Raw genomic sequence first — 15,696 nt, forward strand, 5'->3', positions numbered from 1 at the left:
CCCGTGAGTTGGGTAGACTCTCGCGAGATTGTTAAGGTCAGCCACTGATCAGCGGGCAGCGAGTCTCGCGAGAGGTGTTGTTGTTGCAAATCTCAGATCAGATGTCGCAATTTCAGGGCTACCTTCTAGCCCGGAACTCCCCCTTTTAACTGTGTTTTTAAGCTAACAGCTAACAGATAAGGTTACACAGCCGCAGAGAGAGGAGCAGTGAAACAACAACATCACCATACAACCTGTGAGTATGACATCTGACTCTGGTTAGTTAGGGTTTCTGAGTTATTGTCGTGCTAGTTGTGTTAGTTAGCTCGTGTTAGCTTAGTGTAATGTTAAGTTGTCATAGGGAAGCTAACTTAAGCTGTTGTCTGTGTGAAGCTAGCTGACAGTATACTGACTGTACAGCGAGCTAATACTCATGAGGTTGCTATGAAGAAGAGCATCCAACTAGTTTTACTAGCTTCTACCTATAATCTGGAAATAAAGGCAGTTCAGTTTTTTATTTGTTTATTTGTTTTGCACAATTTAAGACTATACATCAAAACAAATAAAATAAATGAATAATATACAGTGCAGGAAGAGGCAACACAAAAACACTGGGCTCATCTGAAGCCTCCACCTAGAGACAAGGTTAATATAAATAATAATATGACTACATAATAAGGATAACACGCAATTAGGACAAGATAAATATAATAACAACAATAACAGTACAGTAAATATATCAAGAAAGACAAGTGTGTGTGTGGTGTGTTGAGTATCTCAAGAGGAGTGGTTATGGTGTCTCAGTAGTAGTAACTGAATTGGGTTGCTTCTTCTCCCCTCAACCTGTCAAAAAGAAAACAAAAGCTTGTTGTTGTTGTTTTTCAGCTTCTCACTTTCAGATATCCTGGTCCTAGCTGTGTATTTTACTTACAGGGAATGAAATTAGCCACCTGTCACCTGACAAATACAGGGTAAATGTTGGCTGTGGCACCATGTCAGATAGATTTTCCTTATCTTAAAGGTCCAATATCGTGCTCATTTTCAGGTTCATACTTGTATTTTGTGTTTCTACTAGAACATGTTTACATGCTGTAATGTTAAAAAAAACACATTATTTTCCTCATACTGTCTGCCAGAACATACCTGTATTTACCCCTGCATTTCAACGGAATTGCGTTGCTAGGCAACAGTTTGTGTCCATGTTTACTTCTTGTCAGCTGATGTCATTCACATACACTGCAACAAGGAAATAAACTGGGGCACATTTAGAATGTTTACGTTTAAAACTGTGAAATGGTCTAAAACAAATTATGTTTGTGACATCACAAATGGACAGAAATCCTAACGGCTTGTTTCAAATGCACAACTTCTGAATACGGGCTGTGTGTTTCTCCGTATATTGAGCGTTTTGATACTTTCACAGTATTTATATAGCACTTGAACCTGCTTTATTATATAAAAGACATGAAAATTTCACTTTTTTACAATATGGGACCTTTAGCAATTCCTAAGTTAAAAATAGTCAGGGATGAGGATGGAGGACCTACAGTTCTCCAGAGCACTGAGTTAACTGAGTTATGACCCACAAGTATTACAGCATTCGCATGCCTCTTTTCGTGCATATGCATATTTACTGTACAAGTATACAAAAATATATATTTCAGACCCTGATTACTTATCTATATCCCATTGTCCTCACACATTTGTTTTTACCTTTTTCTTATCTTTAATAAGATAAGGGGGAAAGTGTCTAAAATGATAATAGCTCCTGACCTGCATATAGTCAGGGATACCATTGAAACATGTGACCTCTTAGGAGTAAAAATGTGCCTCTATGGCCTTAACTTGTTTTAGAATAAAATGATGGACTTTGACTCGAAGTCTAGTCCAGCACCAACCACTTGATTTTCTGCATCAGTCCTGGTTATATTGGTTGTATCGTAAAACGATTTTACAAGTAGATTATCTCACCACATGATTTGTGTTTTTGTGCTTTGACAATTTCTTTTGTTTTGTCCGCTCTCCATTTTTGAGTGGAGAAGTCCAAGAGGGTTGTATTTCAGACCCTCTGCCTGGGAGTGTTGCTTTTTTTTATTGTTTTTTTGCTGTACTTATTCATAATTCATCTCCCTGTACACCCAAATCAAATGGTTGGCTTTTACTACTACTAATAAATGCTGGCCTACATGTGATTTGCACATTTATCGCAATGTTTTTCCCCAGTAGAGCAGATTGAAACATACTGGAATATGATGATAGCAGAGGTTGTCTTTATTTCAGCAAAGATGCCACACCTTAGCCATAAAACACTTTGGAAATCTGAGAACACATCAGTGAAATAATGGAGCTAAGAAAATGGAAAAAGTGAAAGTAAACACAATTATATTTAATGTATGTATGCAATCAACACATTTACATAATTTAAAGCCTGACTCAGTGTAAAGGTGTCTCTCATAGTAACAAACCCACATAAATTATCACCAGACTTGTCTTGGATTTACCTCAAACTGCTCTCATTAACTTTGTTTCTAGACATAGCAGGCAGCTGTTTTCAGCTAAACAGCACTGTACACTACCAGTGTAACAGCTGACAGACAAAGTTAGTGACTAGCTGGTGAACATATCGGAGCATTTAGCAGCTAAAGAGCCAGATATTTTTCTCAGGAGTTGGTGGAGAAAAAATTATTCAGTCATTTAATTATAGTTTTCAGTCACCATATGGCATATTGTGGAACTTCTAAAGGGTTCTTTTAATATAATTTCAAGCCGTATTGCTTCATCTGATTAGTCAAAGTGTTCTTACTTTGCAGTGTGCGGGCACTGTCGGTGCTTCCTAATTGTCCCTTAGTCCTCTGGAGCTGCTCTTGTTGTCGTGGAGGGACAGGAGGGAAACCCAGCGGGCAGAGAGACAGCCGGACAGGCAGGACTCAGGATGCCTCTGTTCTTCAGAAAGAGGAAACCCAGCGAGGACTCCCAGAAGAGACTGGAATATCAAATGTGCCGGGTAAGAAGAATGTGTTTATGTTAGAAAATGTCCATCCATCCATCTATTCGGTTTCTGCTGCTTATCCAGGGCCCGGTCAATCAGTATTCTGTTACAGTAATGCCTGGTACTGTTTGTCTGGTACTGTCCGTTGATTGTGTGCCTGTCTGCATTTCTTTTATGTAATGCTTGTTGTCATATTATGTAATGTTTGTCATGTATATCAGTGCTGTCTTTTTAACTCTAGATATTCTTTTTTACACTCCCTACCTCCTTCACTCAAGAGGCTTTGCCTTTTGCCAGGCTGCCATTGTAAATAAGAGTTTGTTCTTAATTTACTTGCCTGGTTAAATAAAGGTAAAATAAATAAAAGAACAAATGTGTATTCCAAACAAACTAAGTGTTATTCCTTGTCCTTCAGTCTAAGGAGGCAGGTGCTGATGACATCCTGGACATCTCAGCTTGTGAGCTCTCAGAGGTGAGTATGTTACTGTCAAAAGGTGGGAGGCAAGCTTCACTGATGACTATTTGTGACAAAAAGTGGAAATGCCAGGTTTAATACAACTTAAAGGTACTATTAAGTTACTTAAGTTATATAGTTGAATTTTTGGGGATTTTATTCATACCCTTACAGCAGGGGTTCTCAAACTTTTTGGGACCAGGGACCCCTTAGAGGGGACAACAACAACAGGCAACGTCAGGCTGGACTTAAACGTTACTTTCCTAATTGTAAAACTATTTTTTTTATTTTATTTATACAAATTTAATTTTTATTTATTATTAAAATAATAAATCATACACCAGCAACCTAGTAAAAAAGCTTCAAAATTAATCGAATTTTTATTTATTATTAAAATAATAAATCATTCACCAGCAACTTGTTATAAATTCTTCAAAAGTAACAGAATTTGTATTTATTATTAAAATAATAAATCATGCACCAGTAACTTGGTAAAAAATGTTCAAAATTAACAGGGATTACAATTCAAGTGTAAAACTTTTTAATGCAGCAAAAGTTGGTCAAAATTTAAGCAGGAATTAATATTCCAGTATATAATGTGTATTAACATAGAATATAATTTTCATAGATCGGATCCATTGTCACCGATACCCGATCCAGGTATTTGAGTCAGTATTGGCCCAATATCCGATCCGGTATCGGTGTCAGTGGATCCCTATCTGTTCGTAAACTTCTGTATTAATTAGTGTGTGATTAGTACTGCAGATGATGACATCAATGGTCTGTTCTACCACAGGTTCCCTCGAGTATCTTTTCCATTTGCAAGGTGCTACAGAAGAAGGTATGAATGCAACATTAAGACATACTAGTACATTTAATTTCTATTATATTTATATATTAAATACTGTGTCACCAATGTATATAAAACACCCCTGTGTCAGTATTTGTGTGTGTCTCTGGCTGAGCAGTCAGACATGTCCTCTGTTGCTCTCCTTCAGGTCCTTATCCTCCATAAAAATGAGCTGAGGTCATTTCTGCCCAAAGGATGTGACATCAGTTCTCTATCCACTTTAAAGGTAATATAAACAAGAAACAAGCATGATGGGAAATTGAAGTGCCTGTTAAAAGCATATTACGATGATTTTTAAAACCAGTTGTCCATTTTGGACATTTGTGAAGATGGCTAGTTTGGTCTAGTTGACAGTTCTCTTTCCACTGCCCATTTCCAACAGAAAGCAGTGTAAGGCTAGGTTTTCTGATAGTCAACCTGTGAGCAAGTGTCCCATCTGACGATGAAATATTTATGATGGTTTAACAAAAGACCAGATTCTTTTCTGCTAGAAGCCTAAACTCAGGCGTTACTGAATCTTTCTGCTTCTAAAGGTTTTGGATCTGCATGAGAACAAGCTCACTTCACTCCCAGAAGACATTGGGAAGCTGACGTCACTGCAGGTAAAGCCATTCCGAATTCCTCCTGATACAGAGGAAATGAGTGATGAATGAATGCTACTCATCATCTGCGTGTTTCCATTCTGTGTCCTGTCAGATTCTGAACGTGGAGAAGAACCGCATAAAGGTCCTGCCTGAATGCATCGGGGATCTGCGGCTTCTGCAGACGCTCAATTTGAAGGGTATGATGCTTCCTGTTCCTCCCATGCATGAGAGGAATTGGTTATGTTTTCTTACATCACTGTGTATCTGTATAGGTAACTGTCTCAGTGAGCTGCCATCCTCGGTTGGTTCTTTGAGCAGCCTGCGTACCCTGGACGTGAGTGACAACAACATCATCCAGCTCCCCAAAGATATGGTCTTCATCCGCACCCTAGAGGTGTGTGTGTCTCGTGATTCAAACTTACAGGAATACAAGAAGGCTAAAAACATAGATATGGTTTTAAACAAAGCCTGTGTGTGTGCTGTGACAGAGCTTTACGCTTGATGCTGCCATGATGACTTACCCGCCTGCGTCTGTGTGTGCAGAGGGCACCGAGAGCATCCAACGCTTCCTATGCGCCGGTGATGGTTTACTTTATAGTACTCACATCAATGTATTAGACTGTATAAGAGAATAATGTTGGATTTCTTGGTTTTCTTTTCAGAGATGGGAGAGGAGTACTGCCCCCCATCCCAGTATCTCCTGCCGGTGCTGGAGAACGATTGTGGCAAGCAGGCCTCTGACTGTTTTGATGGCTTGGAGGAGTCATGGCAGGTACAGTAGGTGACGCACAAACACACATGACAAGAAAGTCACTTTTATGACTACGTAGTGCTTTTCACCTGGCTCCGTCATTTCGGTTGGAAGTCTCTTACAATCTTTCCTGGCTTTCTTTTGCAGAACAAATTCAGCGACTTTGAGAAGAGAAAGGTACGGGACTCCACTGTCACTTTCATGTTAGATTCAGCCTGTCTCTATTGCACACATTTCATTGTACTGTGAAAGGGGACACTCCTAATGACAAACCCAATTCTGCAGTTCCCCTCAGCTCCATTGTTTTGGTTTTGAGGTCTGTAACTTTACTGTTTTGCTTTTAGACCATGTGCTATAGATGTTTTTAACAGGGCCCTCTGACTTGTCCCTCCGTCCTTCAGGAGCAGAAGCAGCAGGCGAAGCTGGCCTTGAGTTCCACAATGAAGAGAAGAAAAAAGAGCACACCCAGCTCATCCTCATGAACACCTCCCGCAAGGAAAACATCCTCAACTCAGTCCGACTGGTACGTGCTCATCGATAAATATGCATTTTGTTGATTCTTCAATGGAGCTATGTCTTTGTATGTCGTTGTTATCTAATTTGGATAATCCTCCCAGCTCATTGTTGTTGTTTTGAAACTGCAAACTATGTTGTCTTTCAAGATATTAACAGCGAGCTGAGGGGACATTTTGGCATTGCTCCATTATAGAGTTCATTGTACAGTTTTCATTATAGATTGATCTATTTTATCTGATCTAAAAACAATATAAAATGATCATATCAAGTCAACCGAGTACAACATTGTGCTTTCAAGTTGCTTATTTTGTCTGACACACAGTAAAACAAATTAAAAGGTGTATAATCTATCTGATGTTTAGGCGCAGGAGCGTCTGGAGCTGGGGGTCAGCCAGCAGCAGAGGGCTCAGGAGGCCGAGAGGTTGGTGGTGCTGGAGAAAGTCCGACAAGCTGAAGACGGCATCAGCAGTCGCATCAGCAACATGCTGATGGATAAAAACAGGTAGGACCTGAAGGAACAGGCTACGTGATGTACTGTTTGTTTTGTTGTGAGGAGTTGGCGTGTGTTACTTAATGCTAACTGTAATATATTTATTTTTTATCTCTCCAGGCAGAAAAAAAGTGCAGAGTTTCTTCAAGCCATGGAGGAAGATCGGTGAGTGTACACAGACCACTGATCCATAATCTGCTGATCTATTACAGCAGAGAGATATGAGGCTCTCCAACACATGGCAGCACTCACCCGATTGTTTTCCACTTACCAGACTGAACCTATTTATATAGCACTTTCCAGATGCTCTCCGGAAGAAGGAAAATTATCACGATGACAGAACACAGGAGGCCTTACTCCCTATAAGAAAACAAAACCTTGAAACAGCATACAATAGTGGAAAAATAAATTAAAAATATTATTAAGAAAATCTATTCTGTAAAATTAGTTTAAAGGAGAGGTTCAGATTTCAATACTCACATGTCATAAGTACTTTGAAAATGTTGTGGTTCACTGTAATCATTCGTGTGGTCCCTACTGGCCGTAAAGTGACTCCTAAAGAGAGAGAAACTTCATTCTCTGCTCAGGTAGACATTACTCCTCTATATCTTTACATAGACAATAGTTGTTGATGATCTATTAATGCTCTTAATCCCGTATATAGCACCTTTAAGTTTTGAAAGCTACACCCATGGTTACTGTAAAAAGTCAGCAGAGCATTACTATTCCCCTCAGGATCCGTATGGAGCATCTGACTGCCATCACACAGGAAGAAGCCAATTCACTAAGGAAGAGGGAGGTGGCAGGTAAGCAGCTTCTCTGATGTACTTTACCTTTATATTGTTCTGCACAGAGTCATGGCTGGAGTACCCCGGTTTTTCATAAACAATGGAAACTTTATTTTGCCAGTGATCTATTGTAACTTTCATAAAACAGGCAAAAGAAGCATGTAAAGAGCTCCAAGTATTTCTATTAATTTACATATTTACAATAAACTATATGGAGCAGTTAATGAGCTGCTAGTGTAAAACATTCAATTTCTCTTGGGGGGGGGAAACATCTGGCCATCCAACACTTTGGTCCAGAGCAAGATATCTTGACAATTATTTTCCAATTGCCATGAAATATGCTGCGAAAATTCCTGGTCCTCAGATGATGATGATGATTCCTGATCATTTTTGTGAACCCCTCGATCTTTAATCTTGCACTACTGTTGGTACAAAATTCACTCAGGAAAGGTTTACTGTGTACATTCATGCCCCCCAGAGGTTGAACCCTTTTAGTTTTTCTCCGGTGCCACCATCAGGGTGTAATGTCAACCTTGCACATGAGATATCTCATAAGCAGATTGTCATGAAAATTGCTGAGCACATTCATGCTCCTGAGGGGATAAACCTTGTAGATTTTAACGACCTCATGGCCTTGCATCCCACACCAATCTCTGGAAAAGTTGTATGTTTTGAACCCTATTAAAGCTGTAGTATGGTATGCTGTTCATTTCATTCAGCACTTTTCATTCAGCATTCATTCCCTCACAACAAATCTTCTTTTCCTCTAAATCCTATCCCCTCTCCATGTGTTTTTAGTGGCCATGCAGAAGATGCTGTCAGACGGCTGTGTTATGAGCCTCCTCCAGGAGGCCAGTGACTTCCGCAGACAGAGCATGGTGTCTGAGGCCTACAGAAGGTTAAACATGCACACGCACAGACACCAGATCTGAGCAGATGGATTTTAACATTGCCAACTTGCATTGAGCTAACAAATCTTAAGCTGTGAGTGAAAACAGTAAACTCAGTGTGTGGTCTCTCTCTTTCTCCCTTTGTCTTATAACAGTATGGAGAGTATGGACAGGAGGTTTGATAAGATGCTGTCCCTCCAAGTGTTGGACAAATCTAAAGCCATCGCCCACATCTTACAGGAGGTACGTTGTGCCTGGATGTGTCCTCTGTAGTTGTCACCAGTTTCATGAGAGCCTGGTGGAGAAATCTAACTCAGTGTGAATCAAAATCACACTTTATGAGCAGCAGCCAGACAACAAAAACACGCATGGGACAACAGTAACCAGACAGACAAAGCTTAGGGACTAATAGTGGGTTGGGAAACAGCTGCATGTATCAGCCAGAATGCATTGAAAGTTGACTTGGGATAAAGTTGACCAGTTTTAGCGTCATGTCCTCTGATTGTTCTCCGCAGGAGGAGATGCAGAAAGCAGCGTTCCAGGCCCTGCAGCTGCAGAAGGATGCTGTCCACGGCTACATCCGCAACCAGGTCTGTGTGGAGATGGGTGGAGTGAGGGTCAAACCTGTCACTTGTCTCTGGGGGTTTTTTTACTCTCAGGGATGCAAATGACTTGCTTTTTGGCGAATGTTGCTTTTAGATCTGTTTTAGACTGTTTAGGTCACTGATGTAGAGTGAGGAACCCACAGGTTTGCTGTTTAACAACTGTTTAGGTCACTGATACGGAGATGTAAGTGGTCACACACTTGCTTTTCTCCCCGGCTGTCAGAAGAGACAGAATAACGCTGGTAACGATGAAAATACAGACTGCGGACACCAGGCATTATTGTCATTTCTTTTTCCTGTTTTGTCATGTCATTCATAGCTAACTCATTCTTACTCATACTTATTAAGTAATTTTTTTTAAACTTTTTGGTTACCAGTCAGCCACCCATGAAACCTTGTTTAATATTACCTAAAGACAGAAAATCATTTCATCAAGGTTTTCATCTTGACTTTGCATTCAGCAGCATGTCCCTTCTCCCTGCTAGCTTCATGTTTGCTTCTCCACTGTCCCCAGATCAAGCTCATAGAAGGTGAATTAAAGCAGCTGACTAAATTGGAGATTAAAAGACGCAATCTGGATGCGGAGAACCTGCAGGTGGGTGTCACCGCCTTCTGTCATTGCCTTTTACATTTACTTGATTTTTTTTTTCCTTTTTCCTGTTGATTAGTATATCATTTCTTATGGCTATTTTCATGTCATTGCTCCATGGCAACAATTTATCATTGTACACATTAACCCTCTGAGACCCGCGATCCTGACCGACTTTACTCTTTCAGACGCTGTAGTAGGTTCAGTTTTAGACAGAGGAATCCATTGGTACCAACCATGTCATGATATCTTGTCAGGAAGGAGGCTAAATAACGCTTCAAAGTTGGGCTAAATTTTGACCTCTGACCTGAAAATATGTGAATGAAAATGGGTTCTATGGGTACCCACGAGTCTCCCCTCTACAGACATGCCCACTTTATGATAATCACATGCATAAATGTGTTATTTTCGCTTATTCTAAAATGGTGTATTTGAATATTTCTGCATACTGGGGTCCCTAAACAGTCTTGGAATTACATAAATTGGGTATCACCGTAAAGCTGAGACTTGTGGATCCAATGAGCCCAACTGTATTCATGTGTGATGATGTTAGTCCCCATAGTAGACATTTCATTGTAGTGAGACCATTTTTTTAAACTTGACCTCACTGTATAAAATGACCTGTGGTGACCTCTAGGATAATCACAGCCTCATGAAACTTTACAGTCACAAACTATAGACCTAGAGCATTCAGCTTTCCTAGCTTAATTCTAATTTACAGAACAGAAGTGCTCGCCATCCAATCGCCGAAGAATGCAAATGTCAAAAGTTTTTGATACCAAATCACAGCATGGCTTTTTCTATGGTGTTCCTCGAGGTCTTGGTGTCTTAATGTGGTATATTTGAGGGATTATTGATCATTTTTATTAATTCTCGAGTGGTAAAAAATGGTTAAATTAACACCACATCTGTGTAACAAATGGTATCAACCCAAAAAATGTTACAACAACTTATGAGACACAATAGAGCATGGGGATGGAAATCATATACGTTGATCCCAATGTTCTAAGCCCTTTTACCCTTTCACAATTAATTTAGAATAATTAATTAATTTATTCATGTTTATTACAGATTTATAACTAGAACAACTCGACATAAATTAATCTTTAGGTTCCCAGCTTCAGATGATGTACATCACTTCTATGTGACATCTACTGTTGACCTGCTATCTCTCCCTAAAGACCCCCTGTACTCCCCTAAAAAAGTGGGTCTATTGTGTGTCTCAGAGGGTTATGGTTCAAGAAAATAATCAGAAGTAAAAGGATATTAAACACTTAATTTAGATTGAGTGATAATAATCATTATATTGATCATATCAGAGCCAGGCTGGTTTTATTTTCAGTCTTTCAATTGTATTTACTGATGAGTGTGTATTGTCACCCTACCTTCTGTGTGTGTGTGCAGGAGGTTCTGGTGGAGCAGAGAACAGCTCTCAGTGATTTGTTGCAGCAGCTGCTGAAGCAGAGAGACCAGAGAGAGCAGGAGCTGCGGCAGGTTCTGGTGAGGAACAGCTGCTTTGACCTCAGTGGACATCGCTGGGAATTTCTCTTCTCTTTCAGTGTCAAGCAATTGTGTAACAAGTTAAAAAAAATGGTGCTATTGTTGAGGCAGAGATTGCTCACATTTGCCCTCTGTTAGTCATTTACACACATCATGTTTTCTTTCTCACTCTGGAGTGGTTAAATGAGACCAGCGATCGCTTTGTGTTTTCCAGACGGAGATGGAGCTGAAGTCTGCGTCCAACCAGCAGAACTACTGGATGATCCAGTACCAGAGACTGTTGGATGCCAAGCCCCTGTCACTGCGCATGCAGGTACGGTACAGAGCAGACATGCGGAAACATCTGAAAACCAAACTGTGCTGTTGTTAAACTGTATCTTATTGCAGGAAGCGGGCGTGGAGAAAGAGTTGGTCAACTTGTTATGCAGACTGTCAGCTCAGCACTACCTGCCCGTCCTGGCTCATCATCGAGTGACAATTGAGGCCCTTCGCCACATGAACTCCTCTGACCTCAAGAAGGTCTGTCTCTAACATCATTACTAACACATTACTAACACAGTACTGTCAGTCAAACACTTTGATCTTTCAAATGGAGATTTTTCACCACATCCTGTAGCACTCAGTTTCAACATCAGCTATCAACACAAAGTTGCCACTTTACAGAAGTGTAGGCTTGAGCTACTGCACAAAAACTATATTCCACTACTCCACTTAAAATGTGATACTATGTCAGCCAACTACTTAATAATCAGCTTTGTTCATTTCTCTGTTTTCAGCTTGGAATTAATGAAATAGGAATCCAGAAAGCTCTTCTGAACTGGGCTCGGGAACGCTACCCTGAAGGTAAATTACACACACCCTACATCTCTATATATTATACAATTGTAGTGAACATGGTGTGTATGTGTGTGTGTGTTTTCAGAGCAAGAAAAAAATCATGTTTGCTCACACTGGTCACAAAAAATGAAGTCTCAACAATCATAATAACATGCAGCATGTCAAACAGCATCAACAAAGAGGAACAGCTATCAAAAGCTGAAACTAATCAACATGGACATTATGAAGCTCATAATGTTCAGTTTTTGTTCAATGTTTAATGTGGATTAATGTTTAAATAGCAAAAAAATTATGTTTAAATAGCAAAAATATATTTTTCATAAATAAGGGGTAAATGCATTCATACATAAACAAATGAAAAAAATAAATACTTATATTTAAAAATTAATATAAAATTAATACAAACAAATGCAAAAAAACAATAAATAAATAAAAATAGATTAATAAAAAATAAATGCAAACATTAATAACTAAAATTAAAAATAAATACATAAATAATGGAAAATTAAACCCATTAAATTCAGAACTGAATTACAAGAAGGAAAAGTGAGAGCTTTTGTTAAAGATTTCAACTAAATTCTACAAATGGATTAATGTTTAAATACCAAAAACATATTTTTCAACCTACTTAAAGGATGAGGACGATGTGTAGGACATTGAAACTCATGGGAAGTTAATGAAAAGACAACCTATCAGGCTGCTGTTGTTCACTCACTATCTCCTCCCCCGCCAGTATCTCCTCCCCCACCAGGAGCTTGTAAGGATGTCCAGCAGGATGAAGAGGTAGAAGTTGCCCCCACAGCTCCAGCACCTTGCTCCCCTCTGTCGCTTCCCGGCACCTCAACCTTCCAGATGCCCAGCCCACCACTCACCCCGGGGACCCCAGTCACCCCCTCAGCCCCCAGCCCTGTGGATGGACCAGGGACCTCAGAGTGTGTGGTCTGCATGGAGACCGTGGTAAGAAAAAAAACAACTCAGCAAAACCAGGAAGTAATCAGTCTCGGTGATAAAAATACTACACTTGTTATTGTTGTTTCATATCAACATTGTTTACAGGTGAAAGTCGCTGCTTTAAAACTCTCTCTGTAAAATTGTGTTTCTGAAATCTTGATTTACTGACTGATGAAGTGCAAATATGAAACCCGAGACGACTGATTGTGTCTCGTCTGTCCCTCTCTCCAGTCTCAGGTCATCTTCCTGCCATGTGGTCACGTGTGCTGTTGTCAGGTCTGCAGCGACGCTCTGCAGACCTGCCCTCTGTGTCGTAGCAACATATCCCAGCACATACGCCTCTACCACAGCTAGGACCAACTGCACTGTGCCACTCCGTCACCGACTGCATCTCTCTTTATTTATGCATGATCATAAAGCTGCTGTAAGTCGATCTTATCATGGATAGAAAAGCTTTTGGCGGGTTTTCGAAGAGCTGAGTCACTTTCCTGTATTAAGCAAACAGTACTTCGTGATGTATATGCTGAAGCAAGTCTGAACAGAATTATTTTTAATGGTTTTATCACTGGCCTGTTTTATTTTGATGTTCTCTTAAACTTGATACATTTTATTTTATTTTCTTGCATTATTGTTTAGAGCCAAGTGGACTCCACCACTCACTGACTGACTGTTCTTTGCCTTATTATAGTTTCTCACTTGATGTGTGCCTTTTTCTGGAAATCTCTTTTTTTTTTTTTTTTTAAATAATATCATTTGTTCGTGTTGTCAACTAGTACCTGTCCAACATTTATATAAGTTAACAAAACATATTCTATTGATTGTTTTTGCTTTTATGCAACGTCATCTTTGTTGCTCTTCAATCCATTACACACCTCGTCTCGCCCTCACTGCCAGAGGCTTCTTTCCCTCCTCGTCCAGGTCCCTCTGTGCCTGCTGGAATCATTTTATCAAGTGTTAATATGGATGAATTTTATATCAATGCATATCAAGACAATTTGAGAGGAAACTAATTTCTGCCCAGGTCAAAAATGAGGTGCTGAACCCGTGTTAACAGCCCCAGTTCCTCCCTCTCCCTCTATGTTATATTACTATAATTCTCTATTACATGGCCCAGGTTTGCTGTGTGGTAATCTGAAACACAGACATGTATAAATGTGCACCATGTAAGCACAATGAGATAATGAAGATCCCAAAGGGGAACTCAGTTGTTAAAGTTTAGTTTTAGTTGTGAGTACTACTCATCCTGTACAGTTGTATAATGTGTTCTGTGATTTTTTTTTTTTTAACAGGAAGTCTACATTATAAAGAGGGGTATGGAGTTTTAACAACATGGGCGTTTACCCAACTAATTAAAGACGCTATTGAGCTGCTTTAAGGGAAATGTAAGATCCAGTGATTTTGGAGCTTGTCCCATGCTAAAGACTAAAGGCCTGTCCAGACTGTCCGCGTGACGGCTGCCTTGCTGAATTGCTGTGTATCCCACGTGTGGGTTGTCCACACCGGTAGCGTTTCTGCTGCTGCCAGCTCTTTCTTTCTACATAGAGTTTTCCTTTCATAATGGCCATTTAATTTCATTATAAATGTAATTTATATTTATCTTAGACAGATAAAGGTTAAGAAACGCGTGGTAATATGTAAATAATAGTAATAATCGACAATTAAAACCCGGTACTTTATTCGTTCATGGAGCCGTGCAAGTCACTGCATTTTCTACAACACTGTCCTGCACATATTTCAGAATAAAAGCCTTGTGTTAACAAATTAAGGAATTCTTACCACAGAAAAAAATAAATGAGGGCTTTTATTTTGAAACAGAAGCAGGAAGGGTTGATTTAAAAATAAATCTTTACTTTTTTTCTACAGATACAGACATTAAAACTGTAGTAATGCAGCTGGTATGTCAATATACAGTCAAAAGATCACTGCGCTGCTCACACTGGCGGTCTGGACACCCCATAAAAGTCAGTATTTCTCAGCCTCTGCTGATGTTGACTCTTCTTTTCTTTTGAAATTGCAATGCTAAATTGGTGGAGTACCCTTTTAAAACTACATTTTGACACTTATAACCTTATCATGCCAGTTGGGATTGTGCAATCAGTCGTGCATATATTCCTATTTCTCCAAACAAAGTCAATCAAATGACTGCAACCCATTTGCCAGAGAGTCCAGCTGAGCCTTTTTGGGGACTCTTATGGGTCTGGGGTCCCTGGGCAGACGCCTGCTTACCTGGATTATAATCCAGTCTTGGACCTCACTTTAGTTTCTTTCTCACTTGTCTCTGTCCTATCTTTTTGATCCCGCTCTTATTTGAATTGCTATAAATGGTGCATATGTATGAACTAACGACACATCACCTGTTGGTCGCCATCACTAATCTATTGTACGCTTTCAAGTGCTCTTAACTTCGACATCCCAGCATGTTTCAGGAAATATCTTTACATGTAAATGTAGTGTGTGTGTGTGAGAGAGAGATTTCACTTCTATACAAATCAGACATTTCATGTCAACAAACAATGTGATATAAAATATATATGTGTTTTCCTGTACTCACCTTTTGGTCAATATTAACACTTTGTGTTGCACTGCTCATACACAGGCAGCAACATCTGGAAATGTACTGAAATATGTGATGTTGAGTGTGAGGGACCGAGCTGCTAGGCATGAGGAGTCACAGGTTTTTAAAAAAAATATGGTTTTATTGAACCAAAAATGAAACTAACATATTAACAAAATTAGCAATGTAGTTCTTTGCCCATAAAATAGGTCAACTAAACAGAACATAACTCAGGCTATGCTAACTTAACATAAACTGAAAGTGACAAAGGGAACATATATAAAGGGTGATCAAACCATTTTAGAAACAAAAGTGTAACAAAGACAAACACTGCCAACTTAACTACAAATAAAACAAAACAGGAAAATT

General features: G+C 39.5%; 1 protein-coding gene across 1 annotated transcript; it reads left to right on the forward strand.

Annotated features, from left to right (window-relative positions):
* Positions 1 to 176: 176 nt before the first annotated feature.
* Positions 177 to 15,483, forward strand: LOC119484361 (E3 ubiquitin-protein ligase LRSAM1-like). Its single transcript, XM_037763153.1, is given in 26 exon segments — positions 177 to 235; positions 2,790 to 2,983; positions 3,384 to 3,440; positions 4,219 to 4,263; positions 4,421 to 4,498; positions 4,806 to 4,874; positions 4,969 to 5,053; positions 5,129 to 5,250; positions 5,345 to 5,435; positions 5,519 to 5,628; positions 5,755 to 5,784; positions 6,009 to 6,033; positions 6,036 to 6,130; positions 6,486 to 6,625; positions 6,734 to 6,778; positions 7,349 to 7,419; positions 8,200 to 8,299; positions 8,447 to 8,534; positions 8,807 to 8,881; positions 9,411 to 9,491; positions 10,890 to 10,985; positions 11,200 to 11,298; positions 11,373 to 11,504; positions 11,762 to 11,828; positions 12,556 to 12,779; positions 13,005 to 15,483. Coding segments are annotated over 25 exon segments (2,220 nt in total). The 5' UTR covers positions 177 to 235; positions 2,790 to 2,911; the 3' UTR covers positions 13,128 to 15,483.
* Positions 15,484 to 15,696: the final 213 nt, after the last annotated feature.

Source organism: Sebastes umbrosus, unplaced genomic scaffold (genome assembly GCF_015220745.1).
Source record: "Sebastes umbrosus isolate fSebUmb1 unplaced genomic scaffold, fSebUmb1.pri scaffold_172_arrow_ctg1, whole genome shotgun sequence".
NCBI lineage: Eukaryota > Metazoa > Chordata > Actinopteri > Perciformes > Sebastidae > Sebastes > Sebastes umbrosus.